The 23432-nt window shown below is 41.7% G+C and overlaps 1 protein-coding gene across 3 annotated transcripts in view; it reads left to right on the top strand.

The window, feature by feature from the left end:
* Window positions 1-23432, top strand: part of CSMD3 (CUB and Sushi multiple domains 3) — a 567595-nt gene that overhangs the window by 268488 nt on the left and 275675 nt on the right. For all 3 annotated transcript variants that reach the window (XM_088675845.1, XM_088675844.1, XM_060277658.2), the window contains 2 exons: window positions 7550-7637; window positions 13499-13623. In XM_088675845.1, coding sequence (XP_088531971.1) covers window positions 7550-7637; window positions 13499-13623 — 213 coding nt within the window. The remainder of the gene's footprint in view (window positions 1-7549; window positions 7638-13498; window positions 13624-23432) is intronic.

Below are 23432 nucleotides of genomic sequence, written 5' to 3'. Positions count from 1 at the left end.
TGAGCACCTGGAATTATTGATACAGATCAATGGTCCACATATTTTCTGCCCGGACTGGTTGGAGCTCTTTGTTTTGTAGCCTTTCCCAACTTTCCCAATATTAATTTCAGACCTTGCACTTCAGTGGAGCCATGGGTTCTTTTAAAATCAGTTTGTAGTATTGGTGATTTAATCTATAAAATACAGTTGTCTAAAGGACCATTGGGCAGACTGGTTCTCTATTTGGGGGTATGCAATAAATTGGGGGAAGAAAAGAAGAAAGATGTAAAAATTGCAGAATGGTAGTGAGGAAAGAAAAAAAGTTTCACCCTTTGCTACTATTTCATTCCTTTTGGTACATGGATGGAGGAGGGTACAAATAGATACTAGCTTTCAAGGTTCTGCATAACCAAAAGAGTTGGCTGGAACAATTTTGAAACACGAAACAGGATAATATAAACAAATCATTTCTTTTTCACAAGGAAACAACAAATGAATTGAGAATGGGCTTCATCAACTTGCTACTAAAACTAAAAGTCATGTTAATGCAACATTTAACATTTTCACCTGATGCCATTGCTACTAACATCCATACTTGATGTGCTGAACTGGATAAGGTCATCCATAACTACTCTTACTACTACTGTGATTAGGTACCTCCTTCTGCCTTTAATCCTAAGCATATACTTGGTGCCAATAGATTGCTAGATACCGTTCAGAATGTAACAGTGAGATGGCCCATTGCATTTTAAGCCAAAAATAGCTATAGGCAGGCAGTTCTAATTTTACCAGCAAATTAGCAACATATATAAACCTTCATGCAGAAAATTTATTTTAGTAAAATGCTGTACCATTTAATACTTTGTAAACAGTGATTAGTTAGCTATTCAGTGCCACATATGATAAATGGGCATTAACCATGCTTTAAAAAGGGGGAGGGGATTAGTTTGAAACTTCCATGTACTTACAATTGCAAAGACCAATGAAACGTTAATTTTAGCTCTAATTCAACATTTTGTTCAGTCAGCCATTCCATTTTGTAAGAGTCATTCAGAATACGGATTCCAAACGCATGCAATTATTGTTGTCTACAAACCTATGGGCAGCCCATTATTCAGAACTTGGGCTATACTGATTGTAATAAACATTTGTGCGGTATATGTTTGTTAATTTGTAGAGCACCCTTATGTGGCTATAATATAAGCAAATAATATGGATGTTGGGCTGGTCAGAAGGAGAGAGATCCATGAGGGCATAGCATAGTGACATCTACATATAGGTGCTACTGAAAGCCTTGGGATTTGACAAGGTCATCAAGAATCTGCATTTCAAGGACGATGTATCCTATCCACACCAAAGCATAGTCCAGAATAGCTAGCTAAGAAGTGAAAGGGAAGAAAAATAAAGCCCAGAGAAATTATCTGTGCTATATCTACATGTTGTTGCTGTTTCTTTAACTAAGGGCTACCCCTATCTCCTGTCCCTAGCACTAAGTTAAAGCACAGAAAGGTGTTGGAATCTCTACCCCAATTATTCATGCTGTGCTTGCCTTGACATGGTCTTTACTAGCACGCACTAGTGCTAGTACCGAATCTTGGCCTCACATTTGTAGGCAGTCTTCAACCCATGAGAAAGAAGAACTGTTTTCCTGCCTGTCTCAGGATCATATTTTTACGTTGTCGTTTTGTTTTGTTTTTACTTTCTGTCCAAGAAGAATGGGACAGCAACTTCTTATCCCACCCAGATACCTTCAAGCCCAGTGTCACTTAGTGATTTTATTTATTTACTATGAATTGTATGTAACCAGATCATACACAGCATAGGCCCACTGAAATCAATGGGCATGACTAACTCGTGAGTATGACTCAGTTCAATATCACATGTTTATGGCTGAACATGTGACCTAAAGTATATGTTATCTGGCCAGATCACAAAAAAATAAAAGAATAAAATGAGATGTATAATAATAATAATAATAATAATAATAATAATAATAATAATAATTTCAAAAATAAAATAAAAACAGCATAAAAATATCTCTGACAGAAAACATAGGACTAGTTGCAGGTAGGTAGCCGTGTTGGTCTGGTGTAGTCGAAACAAAATAATAATAAAAAATCCTTCTAGTAGCACCTTAGTTGGTCTCTAAGGTGCTACTGGAAGGAATTTATTTTTATTTTGTTTAGAAAACATAGGAGCCATACACTTGAGAAGCTCAACTAACTAGACAGTACAGTAGTTTTCTTTCAAAGGTTTCTTTCAAATCAGAACCAGTGAAGGCGGTGAAGGTCCTGTGTGAGTGCCTGGAGGCGGTTGGAGGATGGATGGCGGCTAACAGATTGAGGTTGAATCCTGACAAGACAGAAGTACTGTTTGTGGGGGACAAGAGGTGGGCAGGTGTAGAGGACTCCCTGGTCCTGAATGGGGTAACTGTGCCCCTGAAGGACCAGGTGCGCAGCCTGGACTCACAGCTGTCCATGGGGGCGCAGGTCAATTCTGTGTCCAGGGCAGCTGTCTATCAGCTCCGTCTGGTACACAGGCTGAGATCCTACCTGCCTGCAGACTGTCTTGCCAGAGTGGTGCATGCTCTAGTTATCTCCCGCTTGGACTACTGCAATGCGATCTACGTGGGGCTACCTCTGAAGGTGACCCAGAAACTACAACTAATCCAGAATGCGGCAGCTAAACTGGTGACTGGGAGCAGCCTCCGAGACCACATAACACCGGTCTTGAAAGACCTGCATTGTCTCCCAGTACGTTTCCGAGCACAGTTCAAAGTGTTGGTGCTGACCTTTAAAGCCCTAAATGGCCTTGGTCCAGTATACCTGAAGGAGCGTCTCCACCCCCATCATTCTGCCCGGACACTGAGGTCCAGCACCGAGGGCCTTCTGGTGGTTCCCTCGTTGCGAGAAGCCAAGTTGCAGGGAACCAGGCAGAGGGCCTTCTCGGTAGTAGCGCCCGCCCTGTGGAATGCCCTCCCCTCAGATGTCAAAGAGAAAAACAGCTACCAGATTTTTAGAAGACATCTGAAGGCAGCCCTGTTTAGGGAGGCTTTTAATGTTTAATAGATTATTTTATTTCATTTTTCTGTTGGAAGCCGCCCAGAGTGGCTGGGGAAACCCAGCAAGATGGGCGGGGTATAAATAATTTATTATTATTATTATTATTATTATTATTATTATTATTATTATTAGGTGATTGGCTATTTTACCTTCTCAATAATTCTTCTTGAAGCTTAATTCTGTTGCAAGGCCAGAGCCCTCAGGAATTGGAATACTGATGAAAGCAGTTAGGTTGGTGAGTACCAGGGACAGAGCCTTCTGTGTGGTGGTCTCATATCTGGGATGACATGTCCAAGAAGTTCATATGATTCCCTCTCTGTTGTCTTGTAGAAAATACCTAAATACATTTTTCCTGCCTGAATTTGAGTGGTTTTATGGTTTGCTTGTTTTAAAGAATTATTTCACCTGTTACTTCTTTAATGTTAGTTGTTTTTACTATCATTTTTTCATATTTTAATATTCAAATTGGATACAATAATCTTGATTGTAGAGTTCTGCTGCTTGTGGAAAAGATGGGGCAGCTACTTATATCCAAATTTTAGGTGCACCATACACCTGGCAGGAATCCCAAGGGCCATCTAGTCTAACCCCCTGCAATGCAGGAATCTCAGCTAAAGCATCCATGGCATATAGCCAGCCAATCTCTGCTTAAAAACCTTCAGTGAAGGAAAATCCACCACCTTCTGAGGGAATCCATTCCACTGTCTTAGAGCTCTTATTATAATAAAGTTCTTCCTGGTGTTTACTCAGAATCTCCTTTCTTGAAGTCATTGGTTTGGGTCCTAGCCTCTGGAGCAAGAGAAAGCATGTTTGCTCCATCTAGCATGTGACAGCCCTTGAGATATCTGAATATGATTACCATCTCAGTCTCCTCTTTTCCAGGCTAAGCCTGGAACTCAACTTCCTCAACTGTTGCTCATAAGGCTTGGTTTCCAGACCCTTGATCATCTTGGTCACCCTCCTCTCCAGAGCTAGCAAACCTTAAGAGGACGGGATTTGTCCCCCTTTCCAGGAACTGGACTACCTCAGAATCCAGAGGATCTTGAACACCCCACTTCAACCCCAGTCTCATTTTCATAGAATCATAGAGTTGGAAGAGACCACAAGGGCCATCCAGTCCAACCCCCTGCCAAGCAGGAAACACCATCAAAGCATTCCTGACAGATGGCTGTCAAGCCTCTGCTTAAAGACCTCCAAAGAAGGAGACTCCACCACACTCCTTGGCAGCAAATTCCACTGCCGATCAGCTCTTACTGTCAGGAAGTTCTTCCTAATGTTTAGGTGGAATCTTCTTTCTTGTAGTTTGAATCCATTGCTCCATGCCCGCTTCTCTGGAGCAGCAGAAAACAACCTTTCTCCCTCCTCTATATGACATCATTTTATATATTTGAACATGGTCATCATATCACCCCTTAACCTTCTCTTCTCCAGGCTAAACATACCCAGCTCCCTAAGCCGTTCCTCATAAGGCATCGTTTCCAGGCCTTTGACCATTTTGGTTGCCCTCTTCTGGACACGTTCCAGCTTGTCTGTATTTTAGGGCCTTCCATCAGCAGTAGAATGACCAAGCTGCACTTTCTGTGGCCAAGGCAGTGGAAGCCAATCACTGGTGCTGGCCCACAGACTCGGATATCTGCTGGATCTTAACCACCTCTAACAGCATGGATTCTGAGTTAGGATTGTAGCCTTAATATAAGTTATAGATTTGCTGTAACCTGCTTTTGGAGAGTATGTACTTCAAGAGGCAGCTCAACATCCAGCAGGAACAACATTTTCCATGCCAGGCAACTTTGGAACAAATATTTGGAATGGGAAGCACTGTCACTCAGCAGCAGAGCATATGGCTTGCATGCAAAAGGGTCCCTTGACTGGGAGGGGGAGGCACTGGCAGTCAATACTGAGCTGGTTGAGCCAATGGTTTGACTCAGTATAGGTCAGCTTCCTGTGTTTCTGTCTTCCTATTAGCAAATCTTCTGCAATATATCCATTAGCTCTTAGTGGTGTTAACCTGTAGCATATATGAGTCAGTCAAGATTCTCCTTGAACTCTGAAGTTTGTAAGAAGCACAACAAATCTTTAAGCGAGGAAAGACTAAGAGAATGAACATCCAATCTGTTCACTTATGTCACATTGATTTCAGTCAGAAATTGAACATGTGCTAAATTCACTCCGATTGAAATTAGTGTGATTTAAATGTGCTAGTTCATACCATGTTATATAACAAATATATTATATAATGCTTATGCTAGTATAAATAGCAACATAAATTATTTATTATTGTTTTCTATCCTCGTCATGTATTTCACCCTACTTTTGATTTGGATATATCACGGATATAAGAATGGACAAGTTAAGAATGTTTCACACATACTCTTCCATCTCGGGATACATAGGAGTACTGTATATTTATCAACTACATTTGCCCCAACTATTTTCTCTCTCTTAAAAAAAAAGAAATCAAATGTTGAGATACAGTAATTCAGTTTTTGTCACTTGAAAATAACCTCTATTACTGATGTAATCTGAAGGAATCTAACTTTAATTTCACCTCCACTTCAACTACAGATAGATGTCAAACATGGAGACATAAAAACTTAATGTGAGACGTGCCCAGCAAGATTACAGGATGGATAAGTCAATAGTACATATATTAAAAAAGTGGCTGAGAAAACAAGAATGATTACATTTCACTCTCTGTGACGGATCAGTTACTGACAGAAAGCGTTAATTTGTAAACCTGCAATCCTATGGACATTTACCTGGGAGTAAGTTCCATAGGACATTCTAGTGCTTACTTCTGAACAAATGTGTTCAGTGCACTGTAAATGACAACTAAATGGACACCCTCTCAGCACATATATCATAGCCTTGGAATGGACCATGTCTCCTAATGAAGAATGAAGTCAGATCATAGGCAGGGAAAGATGTACATATGGGCTGAATGTATAGGGCTTCTGTAATATGTCTCTTCAAACTGATGGTGGGAGAACAGATGCAGAAATGTTTATTAGGAAACCTCCCTGCAGATCCAAAACCTAACTCAAGCATCTCCTTCACTGTTCACATTTGAGTTTTTGCATGTTCAGGAAGGAGAAATAGTTTGCATGGTGGAGCTTTTGAACAGTATGGATAAGTACTGCAGTTCAAAGTAGTATTATCCAATAACAGCCAAACTACATGAGGCTGATGAAAGTGTGCTTTTATTGAAAGGTGAGGCAGGATGAGAAACAACCTCCTTCTCATCCAAGTTCCTACATTCCTCAGGTGACAAAGGCATTAGGGCCCAGGAGACAAACCCTGCTTGCTCCTCATGCGACAGAGATACTTATTTTATATTTAGGCATGCAAGATAGGCTGTATACTTCAGCTTAAAAAATAAAGGGGAAATGAACCAAAGGAATTGCTGCATGGGATTGTAATTATCACAATGGCTGGTCAAGTTCACAATAAAACATGTTTTATACTGGAAAGAGAACAAGGTTTATGCTCAGACATTCCCAACTCCCCATCCCTTCTCCCATAGTTTCCCACAATGTATAATCTAGTGGTTCATGAAACAATTCTATACATGCCTACTCAGGAGTAGATTTCACTGGATTCAATGTCATTTGCTCCTATGTAAGTTGGTACACCAAATACTTGCATGCATTTTTTCTAGAAAATATTGGCTAGCAGTGTTGAGTGCTTCACTTGTAGTAATCAAATAAGTGGGTTGTGCATTTTTACAATTCACCGAGCCTGTTCCCACCTGAAGGGTCCTTCCTGCCACGTGGCACTAGCAGCAGGTAAGCTGCATGCCCAGAGTTGGGGAGGTTACAAGACTGCATTGCTACACCACCACTGTGGGCAACATGACTGCATAAATGAAGCTGTTGTGCACTGCAACTGATTAACATAAAACAGAATGCATCACTTTCTAATGTGTTATTAACAGTTAATGAATCTATGCATAAGAAGTTGATTCTCGGGATTATTATTATTTCCCTCTGGTCTGTTTGTGATCCTTAAAAACCATTATCCTTGATGTGCATGGCATATCATAACGGTTTAGGAGTACTTTAAATCAGTTTTCTCACCGAGCCTTAAGTTCTGGAAACATTTACTTTCCAGGCCACAGATGGAAATTATGTTTGTGATTCGATTTGATATTTCAAAGGCCACATGACCTTAAACTTTCAATATATAGTTTGCTTACAGTGGGGTTGTGCTTACATTTGTTTGGTACTGTTTATAATGATGGACTGTAAGTTTATATATAGGCCTATATATATATATATATATATATATATATATATATATATATATATATATATCCCAATCCTACCCATGTCTATTCACACGTAAGCACCATAGAGTTCAATGGGGCTTACTTAAAGGTAAGTGGTATAGGAATGCGTCCTTATTCATGTTCCATGGAACAGTCTATTATCCGTTTTATATTTTATGATATTTTCTAGATGTTTAAAATATATATCTCCGGCTCACATTGTTTTGTTTTTCTTCTGCAGTAAATGAAGGCGGTATTAAACAGGCATCCAATTTGTGTCCAGATCCTGGAGAACCTGAGAACGGAAAACGGATAGGCTCAGACTTTAGGTAACATTTGCAGTTCAAGGGGTGGGGGGAACACAACTACCCCTTTGGGGTCTAAATTAATGATATATAGACACACAACTATAAATCTATGCATCTGTCTATCACTGATACCCAGCATGCATAGCCACAGACTCTTATAGAATTAATTAAAAAGTTCTAATCTATATACTTTTTTTTTGGTACTGTATTGAATTTCATTTAGATGTTTAAGTAGCTGGGAACATACTTTAATACCTTTCCTATTTTAAATGTCACCCAGCATTAAAAGATGGACTTCAATATTAAAAGGTGGATGTTCCAGTATTCAAGGCTAGACAATTTAAATATCCCATTATACCTTGATCACATGACAGGTACAGTTGTAAATTGTTTTAGGGTGCCGCATGGGAAGCAACTCAGAAATGAAATAATACTAATACTACTTCTAATAAGAGAAAGAATTGTTGGGGAGGGGCTTCAGGGGGCACCGTAAATTACTGGGGGGGGGGGTTTGCAGCCTTTGGAACATGAATTTACCACCCCTGCTTTAAGTCACTGGCAAGGGAAACCAAAATGAGGGTGTGTGATTTCCTATTTCATCTCAGTATTTACAGTAACCAATCATCATATGCAATGTTTTGCTGTCTCCTAGCCCTATCTAAGACTTTAGAGGGTAGTTGCTGAAATCCAAGGAGTGTTGAAGCTCTCAATTAGATTGGTCATGCCAATTAAAGATTTTTTTGAAGCCATAGTTAAATGATATGCCAAGATACCATTATAATATTGGACGCACATACAAGACATGCTGGATATAGGCTTTTCTAAGTGTGTTTTTGCGTACCTGTGGACACTCCAGCTTGGAGGATGACAACCTAACACAAAGTAATTCACATGGAAGCCATATGAATGTAACATCTGCTCTAGCTTTTGGCACCAAGCAGTTTGATGACCCAGACTAAATTGCCTTTGTTCTGTTTAGCACAGTTTGGAAGTCTGAAGAGATAGAAGTAGATGGTGCACAGTTGCCCAAGCACCAACTTCTGCTCTTGAAAAACAGCAATGTAACCTTTGTGTGACCCGATTAGAATAGCTCTGTTACCAAGGTCCAAAGTTAAATGGCCCAATTTCTGACCCATGATCAGGTTTAATACAGTTTTGTGTGCTTGGGAGTATGCCACTGGTCACCGTATGACTTACATCAGGCATCCCCAAACTGCGGCCCTCCAGATGTTTTGGCCTACAACTCCCATGATCCCTAGCTAACAAGACCAGTGGTCAGGGATGATGGGGATTGTAGTCCAAAACATCTGGAGGGCCGAAGTTTGGGGATGCCTGACTTACATCTTACTCAACATGCATGATTGCACTGTAAAGCTCCAAGCTTGCATTTAACCTGGTAGCACTATAAAGCTCCAAGCTTGCATTTAACCTGGTAGCGAGCACCTTTAACCCCAGTGGAGCTGGTTTCTTAATAGACATGCATCAGATTGTGCTGTGAGTTTGGTTTTTTATTGTTTTTAGTAGCAATAATTTGATTGCTGTTCAACCAGTATTAGGAAATAAGATAATCAGCTAGCACAAAGAATTAAATTGCTTTATAAAACGTGATTATAAATGTCAGGTCCCCATAGGTGGGGATAACAGCTTTATTATGGACTGTCATCATTTGCAGAGGTCACCCTAGCAAAGCGACCTGAAACATTTGAGAAGAATGGGTGCAGGAACTAGGGAAAATACAATTAATAATAAGAAAATAAAATAATTTCAAACAGTTTCAGTCTTATATTCTGATCAATTGATGCTAAAATGTATAGAAACTACGTGCAGGTAGTGCATGAAACTACAGGTGTGCATGTGTGGGTATGTGGCACAGAGGCAGAAGGGCCTGAATGTTCATCATTTTCCAAGCAACCATCACTAGCCAAACTAGCAAAGAATGTAGAACAAACAGTAACAAGGTATTGCATTACTTCAACATGCCTTCTCCAAGGATTGGAAAGCCCTGGAAAAAACTTTCCCTTTGATTTGAAGCTAGGCCTGTCAGTCACAAAAGAACTCTTCTTCCCACTTCTCCTTATTTCAACACACCTGCTGTAAGGGGAAGAGAATACAGAGATCCCCCTCCCATCATCAAGAGCAGCTCCTCCAATAGCAGCAATGCCAGCGGGGACGGGGAGGAGTCCAGTGAGGAAGGAGGAAGAGGGATGCAGGGCTCTGGCAACACAGAAGAGCCCCTGCTACACATGAGGGAGGAAGAAAGAGAGGGGGAAAGGGGGGAGAAGGAAAACATGGAGCGCATACCCTTCCCCCCCCCGGTTCCGGAATTACGCAGGAGAAGGCGGGGAAGAGGGTTTGCCGTCCCAAGACTCTTATGCTGGAAGAAGACGAGGGGCGTGCCATTCCCAGATTCTGCCTCGGACTAAGCAGACATGTTCTACACACCCATTCCACTGTAAATAGACTGCACTAAATAAAACTGTCTAAAGACAAGAATGTGGAGCGTCATTACTCTAGAGTAGTCGCAACAACAGCCTCTGACACCTGCGAAACAGCAAATGACCAACTTTGCTTAGAATTCGAGAATTATCTGAACCCACTACACACCCCTCTCCGCAACAGTTTAGCAGCCAAATGGCAGTTCTCTGATTGATGTATTTTATATCTTTCCTAAAATTTATGAAATAAATTGTGTTAAAAAACCGAAAAAAAACTCATAGCAGTTTACAAAAAGTTAAAATGAAGAAAAAAAATTGCAGCCATACTTTAAAACATGAAAAAGTTAAAATACTAAAACAGATTAACATTACTTCATCTTTCATGTTTCTAGCAACTTTATGACCCTTTTAACTGAAAGCCAAATTCACTTTTATGAACTCACTTCCAAATTTGTACCACTGTATTATTTCGAAGTTTAAGCTACAATTTTAAGGTCCTCGAAATGAAGTGTGCATAAACACCGAGTTCTTGAAAATCTGGAAAGCACCCAGAGGAAACATACTAATAAATAAATCTGTGAATATAGTAAACATAAGAAGATGTTTCTGAAGGTCTTTTAAATAATTGAAAAATACAAACACATATATTGGTAACATAAACATAATAATTTATTTATAGGTTAAAACTACCCTATACTACCCTATACTACCCTAAAACTACTACTAGATTTTGAATATATACATATGTGTATGCTATTTCATATATATGGGAAGTTTTTGCAGAAACATAAGGATTTCATTACTCACTGGAGCTTCTTTCATTTTATTTGCATTCCTATTCCACAGTTAGTTGCCCCAAGTCTCTGCAGCTAGTTATCATATACATTTAAATATTATATATACATACTGGAGTGGAAAGGCTTCATGTGTTTAATTGTATTTCCATAATGTTTTTACACTTGCCCATGAAACAGTAAGGCAAGCTGGTATATTTCAGTAGGTGGACTCCTGACCTTGAGTATCACTTCAAATCTCAGTGCAACCAGTCTTATGCATAGGTGGTGGGTAGATCAGTGATTTAAACAGAGTTTGGCTGAGACAGCACTTCATCTACTGAAATCAAGGTGTTTGTCATGATTTTAATCACCCAGAAGAAGGGAAGGGGCAATTTAATTGATATCCTTATCCCCCACACCTTCAACTTGAAGTGCAAAAAAAGGTCCTGTTCATTTCCATGGGACTTCCTTTTGCATTTGATAAGGATAAGAGTCCAATCACTGAGGTATTGCAGGCATGGCCAAACTTGGTCCACCAGCTGTTTTGGGACTACAACTCCCATCATCCCTAGCTAACAGGACCAGTGGCCAGGGCATAGCTGCCAAGTACCCCGTTTTCCCCGGGAAACCCCCGTATTTTCTTACCGTTTCCTGCAGGTGTCCCGAATGGCAAAATACCCCCTATTTGCCCCGGATTACAGAGCTCCTGCTGGCGGCCATGTTTTTCTGGTGCCGCGCCGGCACTGGAAGTCACTTCTACGCACTTCCGGACATGCGTAGAAGTGACTTCCAATGCCGCTGTGCCCATTTCCAAAATGTCTGCAGCACCAGAAGTCGCTTCTACGCATGTCCGGAAGTGTGTAGAAGTGACTTCCGGTGCTGCGGCATTGCTGGTCCCAGATTTTTCAATCTGGAACTTGGCACCTACGGGCCAGGGGTGATGGGAACTGTAGTCCGAAAACAGCTGGCGGGCCAAGTTTGGCCATGGACCCCACCTGAGGGTAGAACTGTGCAAGGGACACGGGTGGTGCTGTGGTCTAAAGCACTGAGCCTCTTGGGCTTGCTGATCAGAAGGTTAGAGGTTCGAATCCACACGACAGGGTGAGCTTCCGTTGCTCTGTCCCAGCTCCTACCAACTTAGCAGTTTGAAAACATGACAGTGCAAATAGATAAATAGGTAATGCTGCAGCAGGATGGTAAACACCATTTCCATGAATTCTGGTTTCTGTCGCAGAGTCCCGTTGTCCCAGAAGCAATTTAGTCATGCTGGCCAAGTGACCCGGAAAGCTGTCTGTGGTCAAACGTCAGCTCCATTGGCCTGAATGCGAAATGAGTGCCGCAACCCCATAGTCGCCTTTGACTGGACTTAACCACCCAGGGGTCCTTTACCTTTTAGAACTGTGCAGTAAAAATCAAGTGCAATTGACTCTTGCATGAAACCTAAAAGCTTCATCCCAAGTACCCTTAATTAGAAATAATACCAACGGAATAAATTAGCATTTACTTGTGAGTAACCATTAGGGTGATGACTTTTTCATTTTTTCCCCTCAAAAATTATTTCCTGTAGCACAAATGGATGAACTTTTGCCTATTAATGACTAAAATGAGGTATATTCCATTGAAATATTTAAAAAGATTACGCACAAACTGTTTTTATTTTTTTTGTATGCCGTTTTATCATTTCGTAAAATTGTATTAAAAATTCTATATATATTTCGTATCAAATTTGGACACAACACCACATTCCACAATGGGGAGTGTTCTTAGCAACGTAGGGTATAGAAATGTCACACCTGCACAAGGTAAAAGCCCCTTTTTGGGACCTCAAAACTCAGCCAGCAGACCCTGCCCGGCATGCTGGGAAAAGAACCTACAGGAGAGGTAGCAAAACATCGTCCTCTAGCAGCGTCTATACTGTTACTGCAGCTAAAAAAAAGCTTCCTTGTGTGTTTGATGACCCTATATAATGTTGTATATATGTGACTCTAAAGCTTGGGTTCAATTTTATATCTGCTTACAGTGACTTCAAAAATGGTCAAAAAACTGATAAATAAATTTTTTTTTTAATCATTTTGTGCGTGAGGTTTTTTTTTTATCAAATCTCTTTGAAAGTAAGATGTTATCTACTCTTTAACGAAAGCTCATCAAATTATGATACAGGGAAATGAGGTTGTAAAAAAGTCATCACCCTAGTAACCATGCATGATATAGGACTGTAAGATGTGCCCACATAGCCATGAGATTCATAAAAAGTTACAGATGCTTCCTTTAAAAAAAGAAAAAAAGAAAGCAAACTTGAAAGCTGTAGAGCCCTATGGGTGGGTGATTATTATGCCCAATAAATTAGTCAATTTCCTGCTCCGGATAGGGTTGCACTTACTCTGAAGGAGCAGGTACACAGCTTTGGAGTCCAGCTGCAGGAAGGTCCAAGAGGCTTGCTGCTGGCTAATTAGGGATTTAAGAATGGGGATGTACATCCAAATGCAAATCCAATTTAGGCTTGCCGTTCCTAAAGCGAGGATATTTGACAAACACTGTGGGATTTCGAAAGTATCTGAGAAAATGGAATAGAAAATCAATGGAAATGAGGCAGAATTATCTGTATAACTTTGAAAACTATGGTTAATATTAATTGTGTGTCCCCTTTTTTTATTGACATGCTCAATTTTAGCCTGGATGCGACAGTGCAGTTTTCTTGCGATGAAGATTATGTACTACAAGGGGCAAAAAGCATCACTTGTCAAAGAATAGCAGAGGTTTTTGCGGCATGGAGTGATCACAGACCAGTGTGCAAAGGTAAAAAAATATATATGATTAATTTGTACTACTAGCCAGCTTCCTTTAAAAAAAAAAAAAACTTCTAATAACCATCACCTGAAAATATTGTTGAAATGCAAACTAGTGATTTCTGTTGTTTCCTTCTAATTGCTTTACGTTTACTTGTTAACAGATTTGGTTCACTGCATTTCCTTCTGACTGTTCACGCCACAATGTGATAACAGGTTTACTTTACAAGAAACATTACTTTAAAAGAATGTAAGGCCTTTATATGGTGCTTTGGGTCATCCCTTTTGCTGCTTCTCCTCTAGATTAAAGAAAGAGAGAAAACACTGTCCCCAAATCCTAACATGCCAAAGGCAAGCCTTGAACTACTTTCCCTTTATAGCTAAAGCCATGCCACACATTATTATTGCTGAGACTCTGAGGCTCTGTAGATCCAGACAGTAAAATGATGAGTGCTGTGAAGCTCCTGCCAGGCCACAATATTTGGCTGATATGTTCAGTTTGGTTTACTAAGTCTTAAGTTGTGGAAGTGCTGATTGAAAGCATTTTGTAGACCTGAGAACTCTCGCTTGGACTACTGCAATGCGCTCTATGTGGGGCTACCTTTGAAGGTGACCCGGAAACTACAATTAATCCAGAATGCGGCAGCTAGACTGGTGACTGGGAGCAGCCGCCGAGACCACATACACCAGTCTTGAAAGACCTGTATTGGCTCCCAGTACGTTTCCAAGCACAATTCAAAGTGCTGGTGCTGACCTTTAAAGCCCTAAACAGCCTTGGTCCAGTATACCTGAAAGAGCGTCTCCGCCTCCATCACTCTGCCCGGACACTGAGGTCCAGTGCCAAGGACCTTCTGGCGGTTCCCTCGCTGCAAGAAGCCAAGTTACAGGGAACCAGGCAGAGGGCCTTCTCGGCAGTGGCACCCACCCTGTGGAACGCCCTCCCACCAGATGTCAAAAAGAAAAACAACTACCAGACTTTTAGAGGACATCTGAAGGCAGCCCTGTTTAGGGAAGCTTTTAATCTTTAAGAAATTAGTGTATTTTAATATTTCTGTTGGAAGCTGCCCAGAGTGGCTGGGGAAACCCAGCCAGATGGGCAGGGTATAAATAATAAATTATTATTATTATTATTATTATTATTATTATTATTATTATTATTAGTGCTGATTAGTTTAGTGGCACAAAGAACAGTGACACAAAGAATGGAACTAATTGCCTTACCAGGAGTCAGTGTTTCTCCCTTGCTTCTTCCCAATCCCCCTGAAATGAGGAGCTTCATTTGTCTACTGATCATTCATTGCTAAGGACATGCCACCGTTGAAAGAGGTTGGACTAGACACTTTTCTTTGTATATCCTTCACTTTTTACATTAAAATTTCTTACAGTTAACGAGGATAATAAATTCTTTGGTAACATGGAATTCTGTTTTTTTTAAAAAATAATAATAATAATAAAAATCTTGCTATTTATTTCTAATAATGCAAACCTTTCTTCACACGCCATTCTCAGGGCCAGTTTTCAACATGCTTTCCTAGCTTCATCCCCAATACTTTAGCCAAGCGTTGGCAGTTCTTTGAAAGCCATAACCATTTCAATACGCTGTAAGGGTGGATCTACACTCGTGGTTTATAACATTAAGAATCTGTTACTAAAATGTGACACCAGAGGGCGTCACCCACAATAGGGAAACTGCATGTTAAATGTTATAGAGTGATAGATGATAGATAGATCATTCTAATAACGTTTAAAAGATAAATGTAGATCCAGCCTAACTGTCTGGCTCATTATTATTCTAAGCAATGTTGGCAAGAGGTGTTTTTGGTTGTTGTTTTTTTTAAAAAAAATAAACATACAAGATGATAAAAGGTCTGGAAACTAAGCCTTATTAGGAACGGTTGAGAGAATTGGGTCTGCTTAGCCTGGAAAAGAGAAGACTGGGAGGAGATATGATAGCCATCTTCAGATATCTAAAGGTCTGTCATGCGAAGGATGGAGCAAACTTGTTTTCTCCTGCTTCAGAGGTTAGGAACCAAACCAGTGGCTTCAAGTTACAAGAAAGCAGATTCCCACTAAATATCAGGAAGAACTTTTATGACAGTAAGAGCTGTTCTATAGTGGAACAGACTTTCATGAGAGGTGGCAAACCCTCCTTCACTGGAAGTTTTAAAGCAGAGGTTGGATGTCCATCTCCTGTGCATGATCTAGTTGAGATTTCTGCATTTCAAGGGGTTGTACAGGATGACCTTTGGGGTCACTTCCAACTCTACAATTCTATGATTCTGAGATTCTCTCTCTCCATTTTAGCTGCTGTTCTGTGAATGAGTCTTTTTACAAAATCGGATCTCCTCAAACACATAGTTGAGCTGCAGTTTTAGTGAACTCAATCATGCACAGGAGTTGCTCATAGATAAGTGTTTCCAAGCAGTGGATATACTGTCTGAAGAATAGCACAGACGTTAATGGGAGAAGCAGAGGCACTACTTAAGGACTCCTACATGCCAGCTATTAAATCAATTGCCTGCTATGCAGTAGCAACCAGTGTGGGTGGAGGCACAGCTGGCTCCGTCCTCCTGACTCCAGCCCAGCAGCACTATAGCTTACCTGGACAGAACTATGACAGCGCAGGGCAGTGGCGGGTTGGTTATCTGTTCATTCTTTGTTTATTTTGAAGCGGGTTCTTCAGGTAAAGGAGGGCAAGCCTAGCCAAACACTGTGGGGACTACTTGAGAACTAACACTCATAGGGTTGGGCTGTGTGGCACACACATAAAATGATGTATGTGGAAACTCCTTCATGCATAGGCCAGAAAATCATGGTTAGTCATATGGGGTGCAGATTTATGAGGCAGATTTAGGGGGCTTCCTATGGGACACCGGCAGCCCACCTCAGAGCTGAGTTGGGCCTCCCCTTGCCACAGCTGCCAAGTTTTCCCTTTTCTCACGAGGAAGCCTATTCAGCATAAGGGAATTTCCCTTTAAAAAAGGGATAACTTGGCAGCTATGCCCCTTGCTAGCAACCAGAATTGATCTAGTCTATTTGAGATACTGGCACAGGCTAAATGCCTTCAAGGTTCATACTCTTACTAAGCTCTGTTGGTTAGAGCAACCAAGGACAAGGGGGCTAGGCACAAAAATGCCAAAATGAGTTTAGGGCTTATAATCTTCAAATGGAGAACTACTTAGCCCTTAGCCCACAAGACCTTAGAGATTGGATTTCTGATCAGGATGCCAACCAAGACAGAGCATCCATCTTTGCCACTACTTACTCTATTTGGCACCCCCAAATTAAGACCAATCACTCAAGGCCCCGTTACCTTGAGACCTCCCCACAACCACGCAGGGCCTTTGTAGAACTAAGATTCCAAGGTCAATGTTGTAAATTTCTTTTTATGTTGTAAACTGCTACAGGTTACATTATATGATTTTACAGTGGAACCTCGAGTTGTGGACGTAATTCGTCCAGGAGGCACGTCCACAACTCGAAGTCTTTGCATCCAGAAGCACTGCGTCTGCACACATGCGTGGCACGATTTAGCACTTCTGTGCATGTGCGAGTGGCGAAACTCAGAAGTAACTGTGCCAGTACTTCCGGGTTGCCACGGGACGCAACTTGAAAAGACGTAACCTGAAGCGGACGCAACATGAGGTATGACTGTATATGAAAGTTTCATTTTATTCTCTGTCGTCCATTATAAAGGCCTTTGGTTATATACATTAAAATTGACTCTCTCCCCATATCTCTGCAGCCCATATTGTGTGGGGGGGGGGGAGAGAGACCTTTGCAGCAGCATCCGAATTAGACTTTTGTCTTATTGGAGAAACGCTTCTTTGAAGTCAGTTCAGGGAAATGTTAAATATGGTTTCCTCCAGCTTGGATTTTCCCTTCTTTCTTAATCCTCTAAACGCCAAGCAGCTGTATTAATACTGTGACTTTCAGGAGTGTGAGATTAAAGGATTTGTTAAGGGGTATGTGTATGTGTGCGTTTTGGTTCACACTGCTGTGTGAGCAGCAGGCAAGCCAACTGATTATTTGTGGCCTGGTAGTTTTTGGAGCTATTTTCAATACTGAATCATTTGTTCTAAGATACAGTCTGAACATGAGGAAACATTCATATAAATGTTTTATACCAGCTACTACCCCCCCCCAAAAATAAAAAAAATTCTTCTTGTATTGAATTCAACCCTCTAACATCTTTTATTTAATTTTTTCTTTCTTTAGTTCCTTCTTCCTCTAATCTCTATGTTCCTTCTCATCAGAATCCTTTGGCCCCAGTCTTCTATTTTATCAAATTACAGTTTATTTTACTAACCCTTACCCAATTTTATGTGACTTGCCCTTTTGAACAGGAACCTATTCCTATTGAACTGTGTCCTTTCTTTCTCTCTAAATTAAAACATTCACTTCTCTTTCCTCTTGTATTCTCTTCTTGATTGTTGTTACTTTCTGAACATAGTGCAGAAGTGTGGCCACTCAGAAGTAAGCCTCATTGTGTTCACAGACCCTCCAAGTGTCCCTATTTTCCAGGGACGTCCCTGATTTAGAGAAACCATGCCGGTTTCTGATTTGATCCCGGAATGTCCCACTTTTCCTTAGGACGTCCCTATTTTCTTTGGAGAAATGTTGAAGGGTATGGAGCTGTCCAACCCCCGAACTGTCTGAAGGCAATCCTGTATATGGAAGTTGTTGTTGTTGTTGTTGTTTGTTGTTGTTAATATACCGTCCTATACCCAGGGGTCTCAGGGAGGTTTACAGAATAAAATCAAGATATAAAATGTTGGTATATATATGTTGGAAGCTGCCTAGAGTGGCTGGGGCAACTCTATAAGATGTGTGGGACATAAATTGTAAAATGATCATTATGGAATGGGACATCCCTATTTTTATCAGAGAAATGTTGGAGGGTGTGTGTTCAATGAGACTCATAGGAAAGGAGCAGCAGGTCTACCTCAAGTGGTTTACTCAAAATACTATCTAGACACAGCATCTCCAACCACATTGTCCTGACCCTTAATCAGCAGCGTAGCGAGGCGCTGCGACACCTGGGGCGGCAAATTGCCATGCCCCCGGGGGGTGCGGCGTCACTACGTAACGACGCATGCGCACCAGTGGGCTATCTGCCTGGAGCCTGGGCGCTCTGTTTAGGCTCCGTTTTGAAGTCGCGGGGGAGGGGTGTTATCCCCTCTACATTGTACGCATGCACAGCATCCTGCTGCACATCCGTGCTAGGTAGAGGGGGATCGCGCCCCCCGCGACTTCTAAACAGAGCCTAAACAGAGTGTCCAGGCTCAGGCACCAATCATGGGGTGGGGGCGCGGCCCCAAGTGCTACCCCCCTCCAGCAGGCACCTGTGTGGCGCCCAATCGCTCGGCCAGTGCGCCTGCAGTTTTTTTTGTTCGCCCCCTCCCCGAGGCTGTCGTGCAGAGGCAAGGGGCGCGGGCGTGGCCCTGAGTGACACCCCCTCCAGGGCGGTGTCTGGGGCTGACCGCCCCTCCGCCCCCCGCTTGCTCCACCCCTGCCCTTAATGCAGAAGTCAGTCATGTAGGGCCAAGCTTCCATGAGCCTCTTTCTGATGGGTGTTCCTAGCATGTTGCAACCAACATAGGTGGGAGTTGTCAGTCTGAAGGAAAGCTTATTCCCCATAGGTATGACCAGAGGGTCGCCCCCCCCCCCGGCACCTAAATATCTAGGTATGTGTGTGGAAATTGCCACACCCTGGACTGGGTCCAAGGTTCTTATTTGAAAACAGTTCCCTTCCCTTGATACAGGACACATCTCACTCACCAATCCATGCAACTGTGGAATGTATTGCTTCCTGGAAGTCAGCTTGGCTGTTTAAACTGAGAAGACTCTTGGTGGAGAAAGCAAGTGCCTTCTCCCCAGGGAGGGTCAAATAAGTTGGGTGCTATCTTGCAGTCCCTGTTTAAGTGTTTGCTTGAGAGCCCCAGAACCCCCACCCCAACCAGATTTTAGGTGATATGACTAGTAGTTGTGCAAGGAAGGGCACGAGCAGCCTTTCCATTGCAGGGCTTCTTCCTAGGCAAGTGTCTAGAAAGTGGCTGCAACTTTTAGCAGTTTAAGTGTGTACAGGATTGTACTAGTTTTTGAATAAAAAGGACGTGAAAGAAACATACATTTGGGGGAAGTTACATCTTCAAGACTTCCATTTTAATAGGAATTGGGCTTTCTAACTTGTATTTCTTTTTTTCCTTTCTTTTCTATATCTTGTCTTTTTTATTGTAGCATCCATACATTGCTTTATTCATGCAGCTAGATCAGGCATGCCCAACTGCTTGATTGCAATCTACCGGTCGATCGCAGGGTGTCCCTCGTTGATCCTGGCCGGTCACATGATCCTGATCAATAGCCACACACCCCAAAAAGCTCCACAACTTTGGTGAAGGCTACCCAAAAAGAGCTAAACAACTTTGGCTCCCCCCAAAAAGCTCAACAACTTTGGTCAATCCAATGGGTAAATCACTGCCAGTTTTTTTAAATAGTGGGAGTAGATCACAGTCTCTTGGGAGTTGGACATGCCTGAGCTAGATCTATCTGTTTTTTTTTCTATCTTAGAAAAATATACATAAAATATATACATAAATTATAACAAAGAAACAAGGGACATTATATTTTAATTTTGGGGGGGGGGTTGGAAGTACATATGAAATAACTATGTTAGATTTTTAAAAAAATAATTAAATGAGGTCACCTAAGACATTCCAATCTGTTTATGTACATATTATTCACTGAAGCGCACACTCCAGTTTTTCTATTAAAATATTGCATTTTATATCAGGATTCATCTTGCTTAAAAATAATTTACTTTGTTAACAGCATGCAGGTTTATTACAAACATGCTGTGTTCCTGACATGATCAGATTCATTGAAAACTGACTTTATTGTTCCGCGAAAATAGTTCTAATAAAATCTTATTGCTATATAATGCATTGCTCATAAATTACTTTTAAATGATATTAAAGCATTCTTTGAGCAATGACAGCAGATAATATTCTAAAGAAGATTTTCATTAAAAATAGAGAGGATTCTATTTAAGTGTTTGCTTTCAATTTAGCAAAGAAAGCTGTAGGAACTCCTGATTTACTACTGCTTGCTATGTGTCACTGGAGGGTTGTAGTTTGTGATCTATAAGATAAGCCTCAGATTTTCTGTTACTGCCACACGGCTTGAGGAACTCCCCAGCATAAACCACTTTTTTCTGATGGTACTGTTTTTTCATTCCGTGCCCCTGCAAGCAACATGACATTCTGTTGAGGTAGTGAGTTACTGATTCCAGTTCTGTTAAATATTTATTCCAGACCTTCCAAGTGTCCCTATATTCCAGGGATGTCCCTGATTTAGAGAAACCATGCCGGTTTCTGATTTGATCTTGGAATGTCCCACTTTTCCTTAGGATGTCCCTATTTTCATTGGATAAATGTTGGAGGGTATGGAGTTATTCGACCCCTGAGCCATCAGAAGGCAATCCTGTGTAGGGAAGGGTTTTTTTTAATGTTTAATGTTTTATTGTGGCTTTTTTATGTTGGAAGCTGCCCAGATTGCCTGGGGCAACTCAGTTAAGATGTGTGTGGTATACATAGTAAAAAATATCATTATGGAATGGGATGTCCCTGTTTTCATCGGAAAAAATGTTATCCTCCTGGATTCATATGTAATGCATGGGAGCATTCATCATAAACAGCTAGAAAATGCGTATGTAGAATAAGAGCAGACAGTGATACAATGGTGAGGTTTCATATCTGTAATGCATTTATTTTGATGAAATACTTCAGTACTCAAAAGGGGATCAAAGAAATGCATGTGGGCGTAAAATGAAGAGCAGACAAACATGGTGGCCCTGTTGCCCCCGGCCCCCCATGCCTGCTTGATCCACTTCTGACTTTCACATATTTAATTTTAAGATTCTAACCATGTTTAGTCAAAAACAGTTAAAACTCCCCTAGTGATTCAGTATCCTTCATAATCAGGGTTCCTGGTCAAAGAAAGGATTCTTACTACATGCAACTTAACTAGGGATAGGAGAGAAATATGGCGAAAGTGAATTCTGATGCAGACATCCATTTGCACTGTGCAGATTGGATTAGGTGTCTGCTTGAGAATCTGCACCTTGCCTGATCTCCTACAGTAATTACCTTTCCAATCTTATACGATATGGTCTGTAGCAGGCATCCCCAAACTTTGGCCCTCCAGATGTTTTGGGCTACAATTCCCATCTTCCCAGATCACCGGTCCTGTTAGCTAGGGATCATGGGAGTTGTAGGCCAAAACATCTGGAGTGCCGCAGTTTGGGGATGCCTGGTCTGTAGGCTGCCCATCTGGCTTTTCTTGCTTGTTTCTTAAAAAAAACACAAACAAAACACCACAGTGTACTGCTGCCTGCAAATGGCTGGCTAGATACATCTTCTAGATACACAGGAACCATGGCTACATAGATACATCTTCCACTACCGTGTTTCTCATAAAATAAGACGTACCTATAAAATAAGCCATGGCAGGATTTTCATCCGTTGACAAAATTTAAAACACACCCCGAAAATAAGTCGTAGTGCTAGCCGCAGTTCTGGAGGGCGCCAAGGAAGAGGAAGAGGCCTGTCGGGTTGGGGCCCAGAACCGGATGCTGTTGAAATTGCCATTGTAATTTCCCCTCCCTGCTCCATTGCCTCGCTCGCTTTCTCACCTCCGCGAACCTCTCCTGCTCGGTCCTTCTTTCTTCCTCCCCCTCCCCTTTTCTGCGGTCCTCTTTTCCTCTCTGCCCCCCCCCCCGCACTCTGGTGTCTGATTAAACAAGAAGGAAGTTTGGGAGTGGAGGCTGTGAAGCTCTCCCTTTAAGAGGCAGCCTGCAATGACGAATCGCTGAAATTACCATTGTAATTTCCCCTCCCTGCTCTGTTGCCTGCTCGCTTTCTCACCTCCGCGAACCTCCCCCGCCCGGTCCTTCTTTCTTCCTCCCCCTCCCCTTTTCAGCGGTCCTCTTTTCCTCTCTCTCCCCCCTGTACTCTGGTGTCTGATTAAACAAGAAGGAAGTTTGGGAGTGGAGGCTGCGAAGCTCTCCCTTTAAGAGAAAGCCACAGTGTCCCCTGGTAAAAGGCTGAGATTTCTTCACCAGCCCTGTTTACTTACTACAGCCTTTCGCTTTCTTCCCCCAGTGTCCTGCCAGGTTGGCCCCTTATCCTGTTATGGCACTTAGGTCTTTATTGGGTGGGTGATGAGACAACTTTATAGGGACAGGAAAAGGTTGGATCTTCCTGAAACTTTTTCTTTCTTCTGCCGCCGTCTGTGCAGCAGGAGGAGGCAGGCGCCCGGAACCATATGGTACTTAAGGTAATTAAAAAATAAGGCACACTCTGAAAATAAGGCATATGCTTATTTCCTTGAGTAAAATTGAAATATTCTTAGGAGAAACACGGGTACAATTCCCCCTGAGAGTGATGGCACACCATCAAACTGCCTTGCTCCTAAGGGTATTTGCTGCTGTGTTTTCCCTACATATACTGGGAGAAGTCCTATGGGCTAGCTAGCGACTTGTAGACAGCTGCAGTTATGTTTATAAAACAAGAAAGAGAAGACAATAGAGGCAGCGATCAAGGTCACCTTGTTGTTCTTTTCAGCCAAGAAGTTATATGCAGGTGGTGTTGTTGGAGTTAGTTTGTTTGTTTTTGAATATGCATGAATTCCTTCTAAAATACCTGCACAGACCTGGGACAGGGCAGGCAGTACTCCAGTGCCATGGGACCAGCTGAAATGGGTTCTTCAGCCTCCCTCTAGAAATCCAGAGCCATAATAAAACACCACTCTGGAGGGGGC

The sequence above is a fragment of the Zootoca vivipara genome, chromosome 8 (assembly GCF_965207765.1).
Source record: "Zootoca vivipara chromosome 8, rZooViv2.hap1.1, whole genome shotgun sequence".
In the NCBI taxonomy this organism is placed as follows: domain Eukaryota; kingdom Metazoa; phylum Chordata; class Lepidosauria; order Squamata; family Lacertidae; genus Zootoca; species Zootoca vivipara.
The sequence above is the reverse complement of the archived record's forward strand: the minus strand, read 5'-3'. Positions and strand labels throughout refer to the sequence as shown.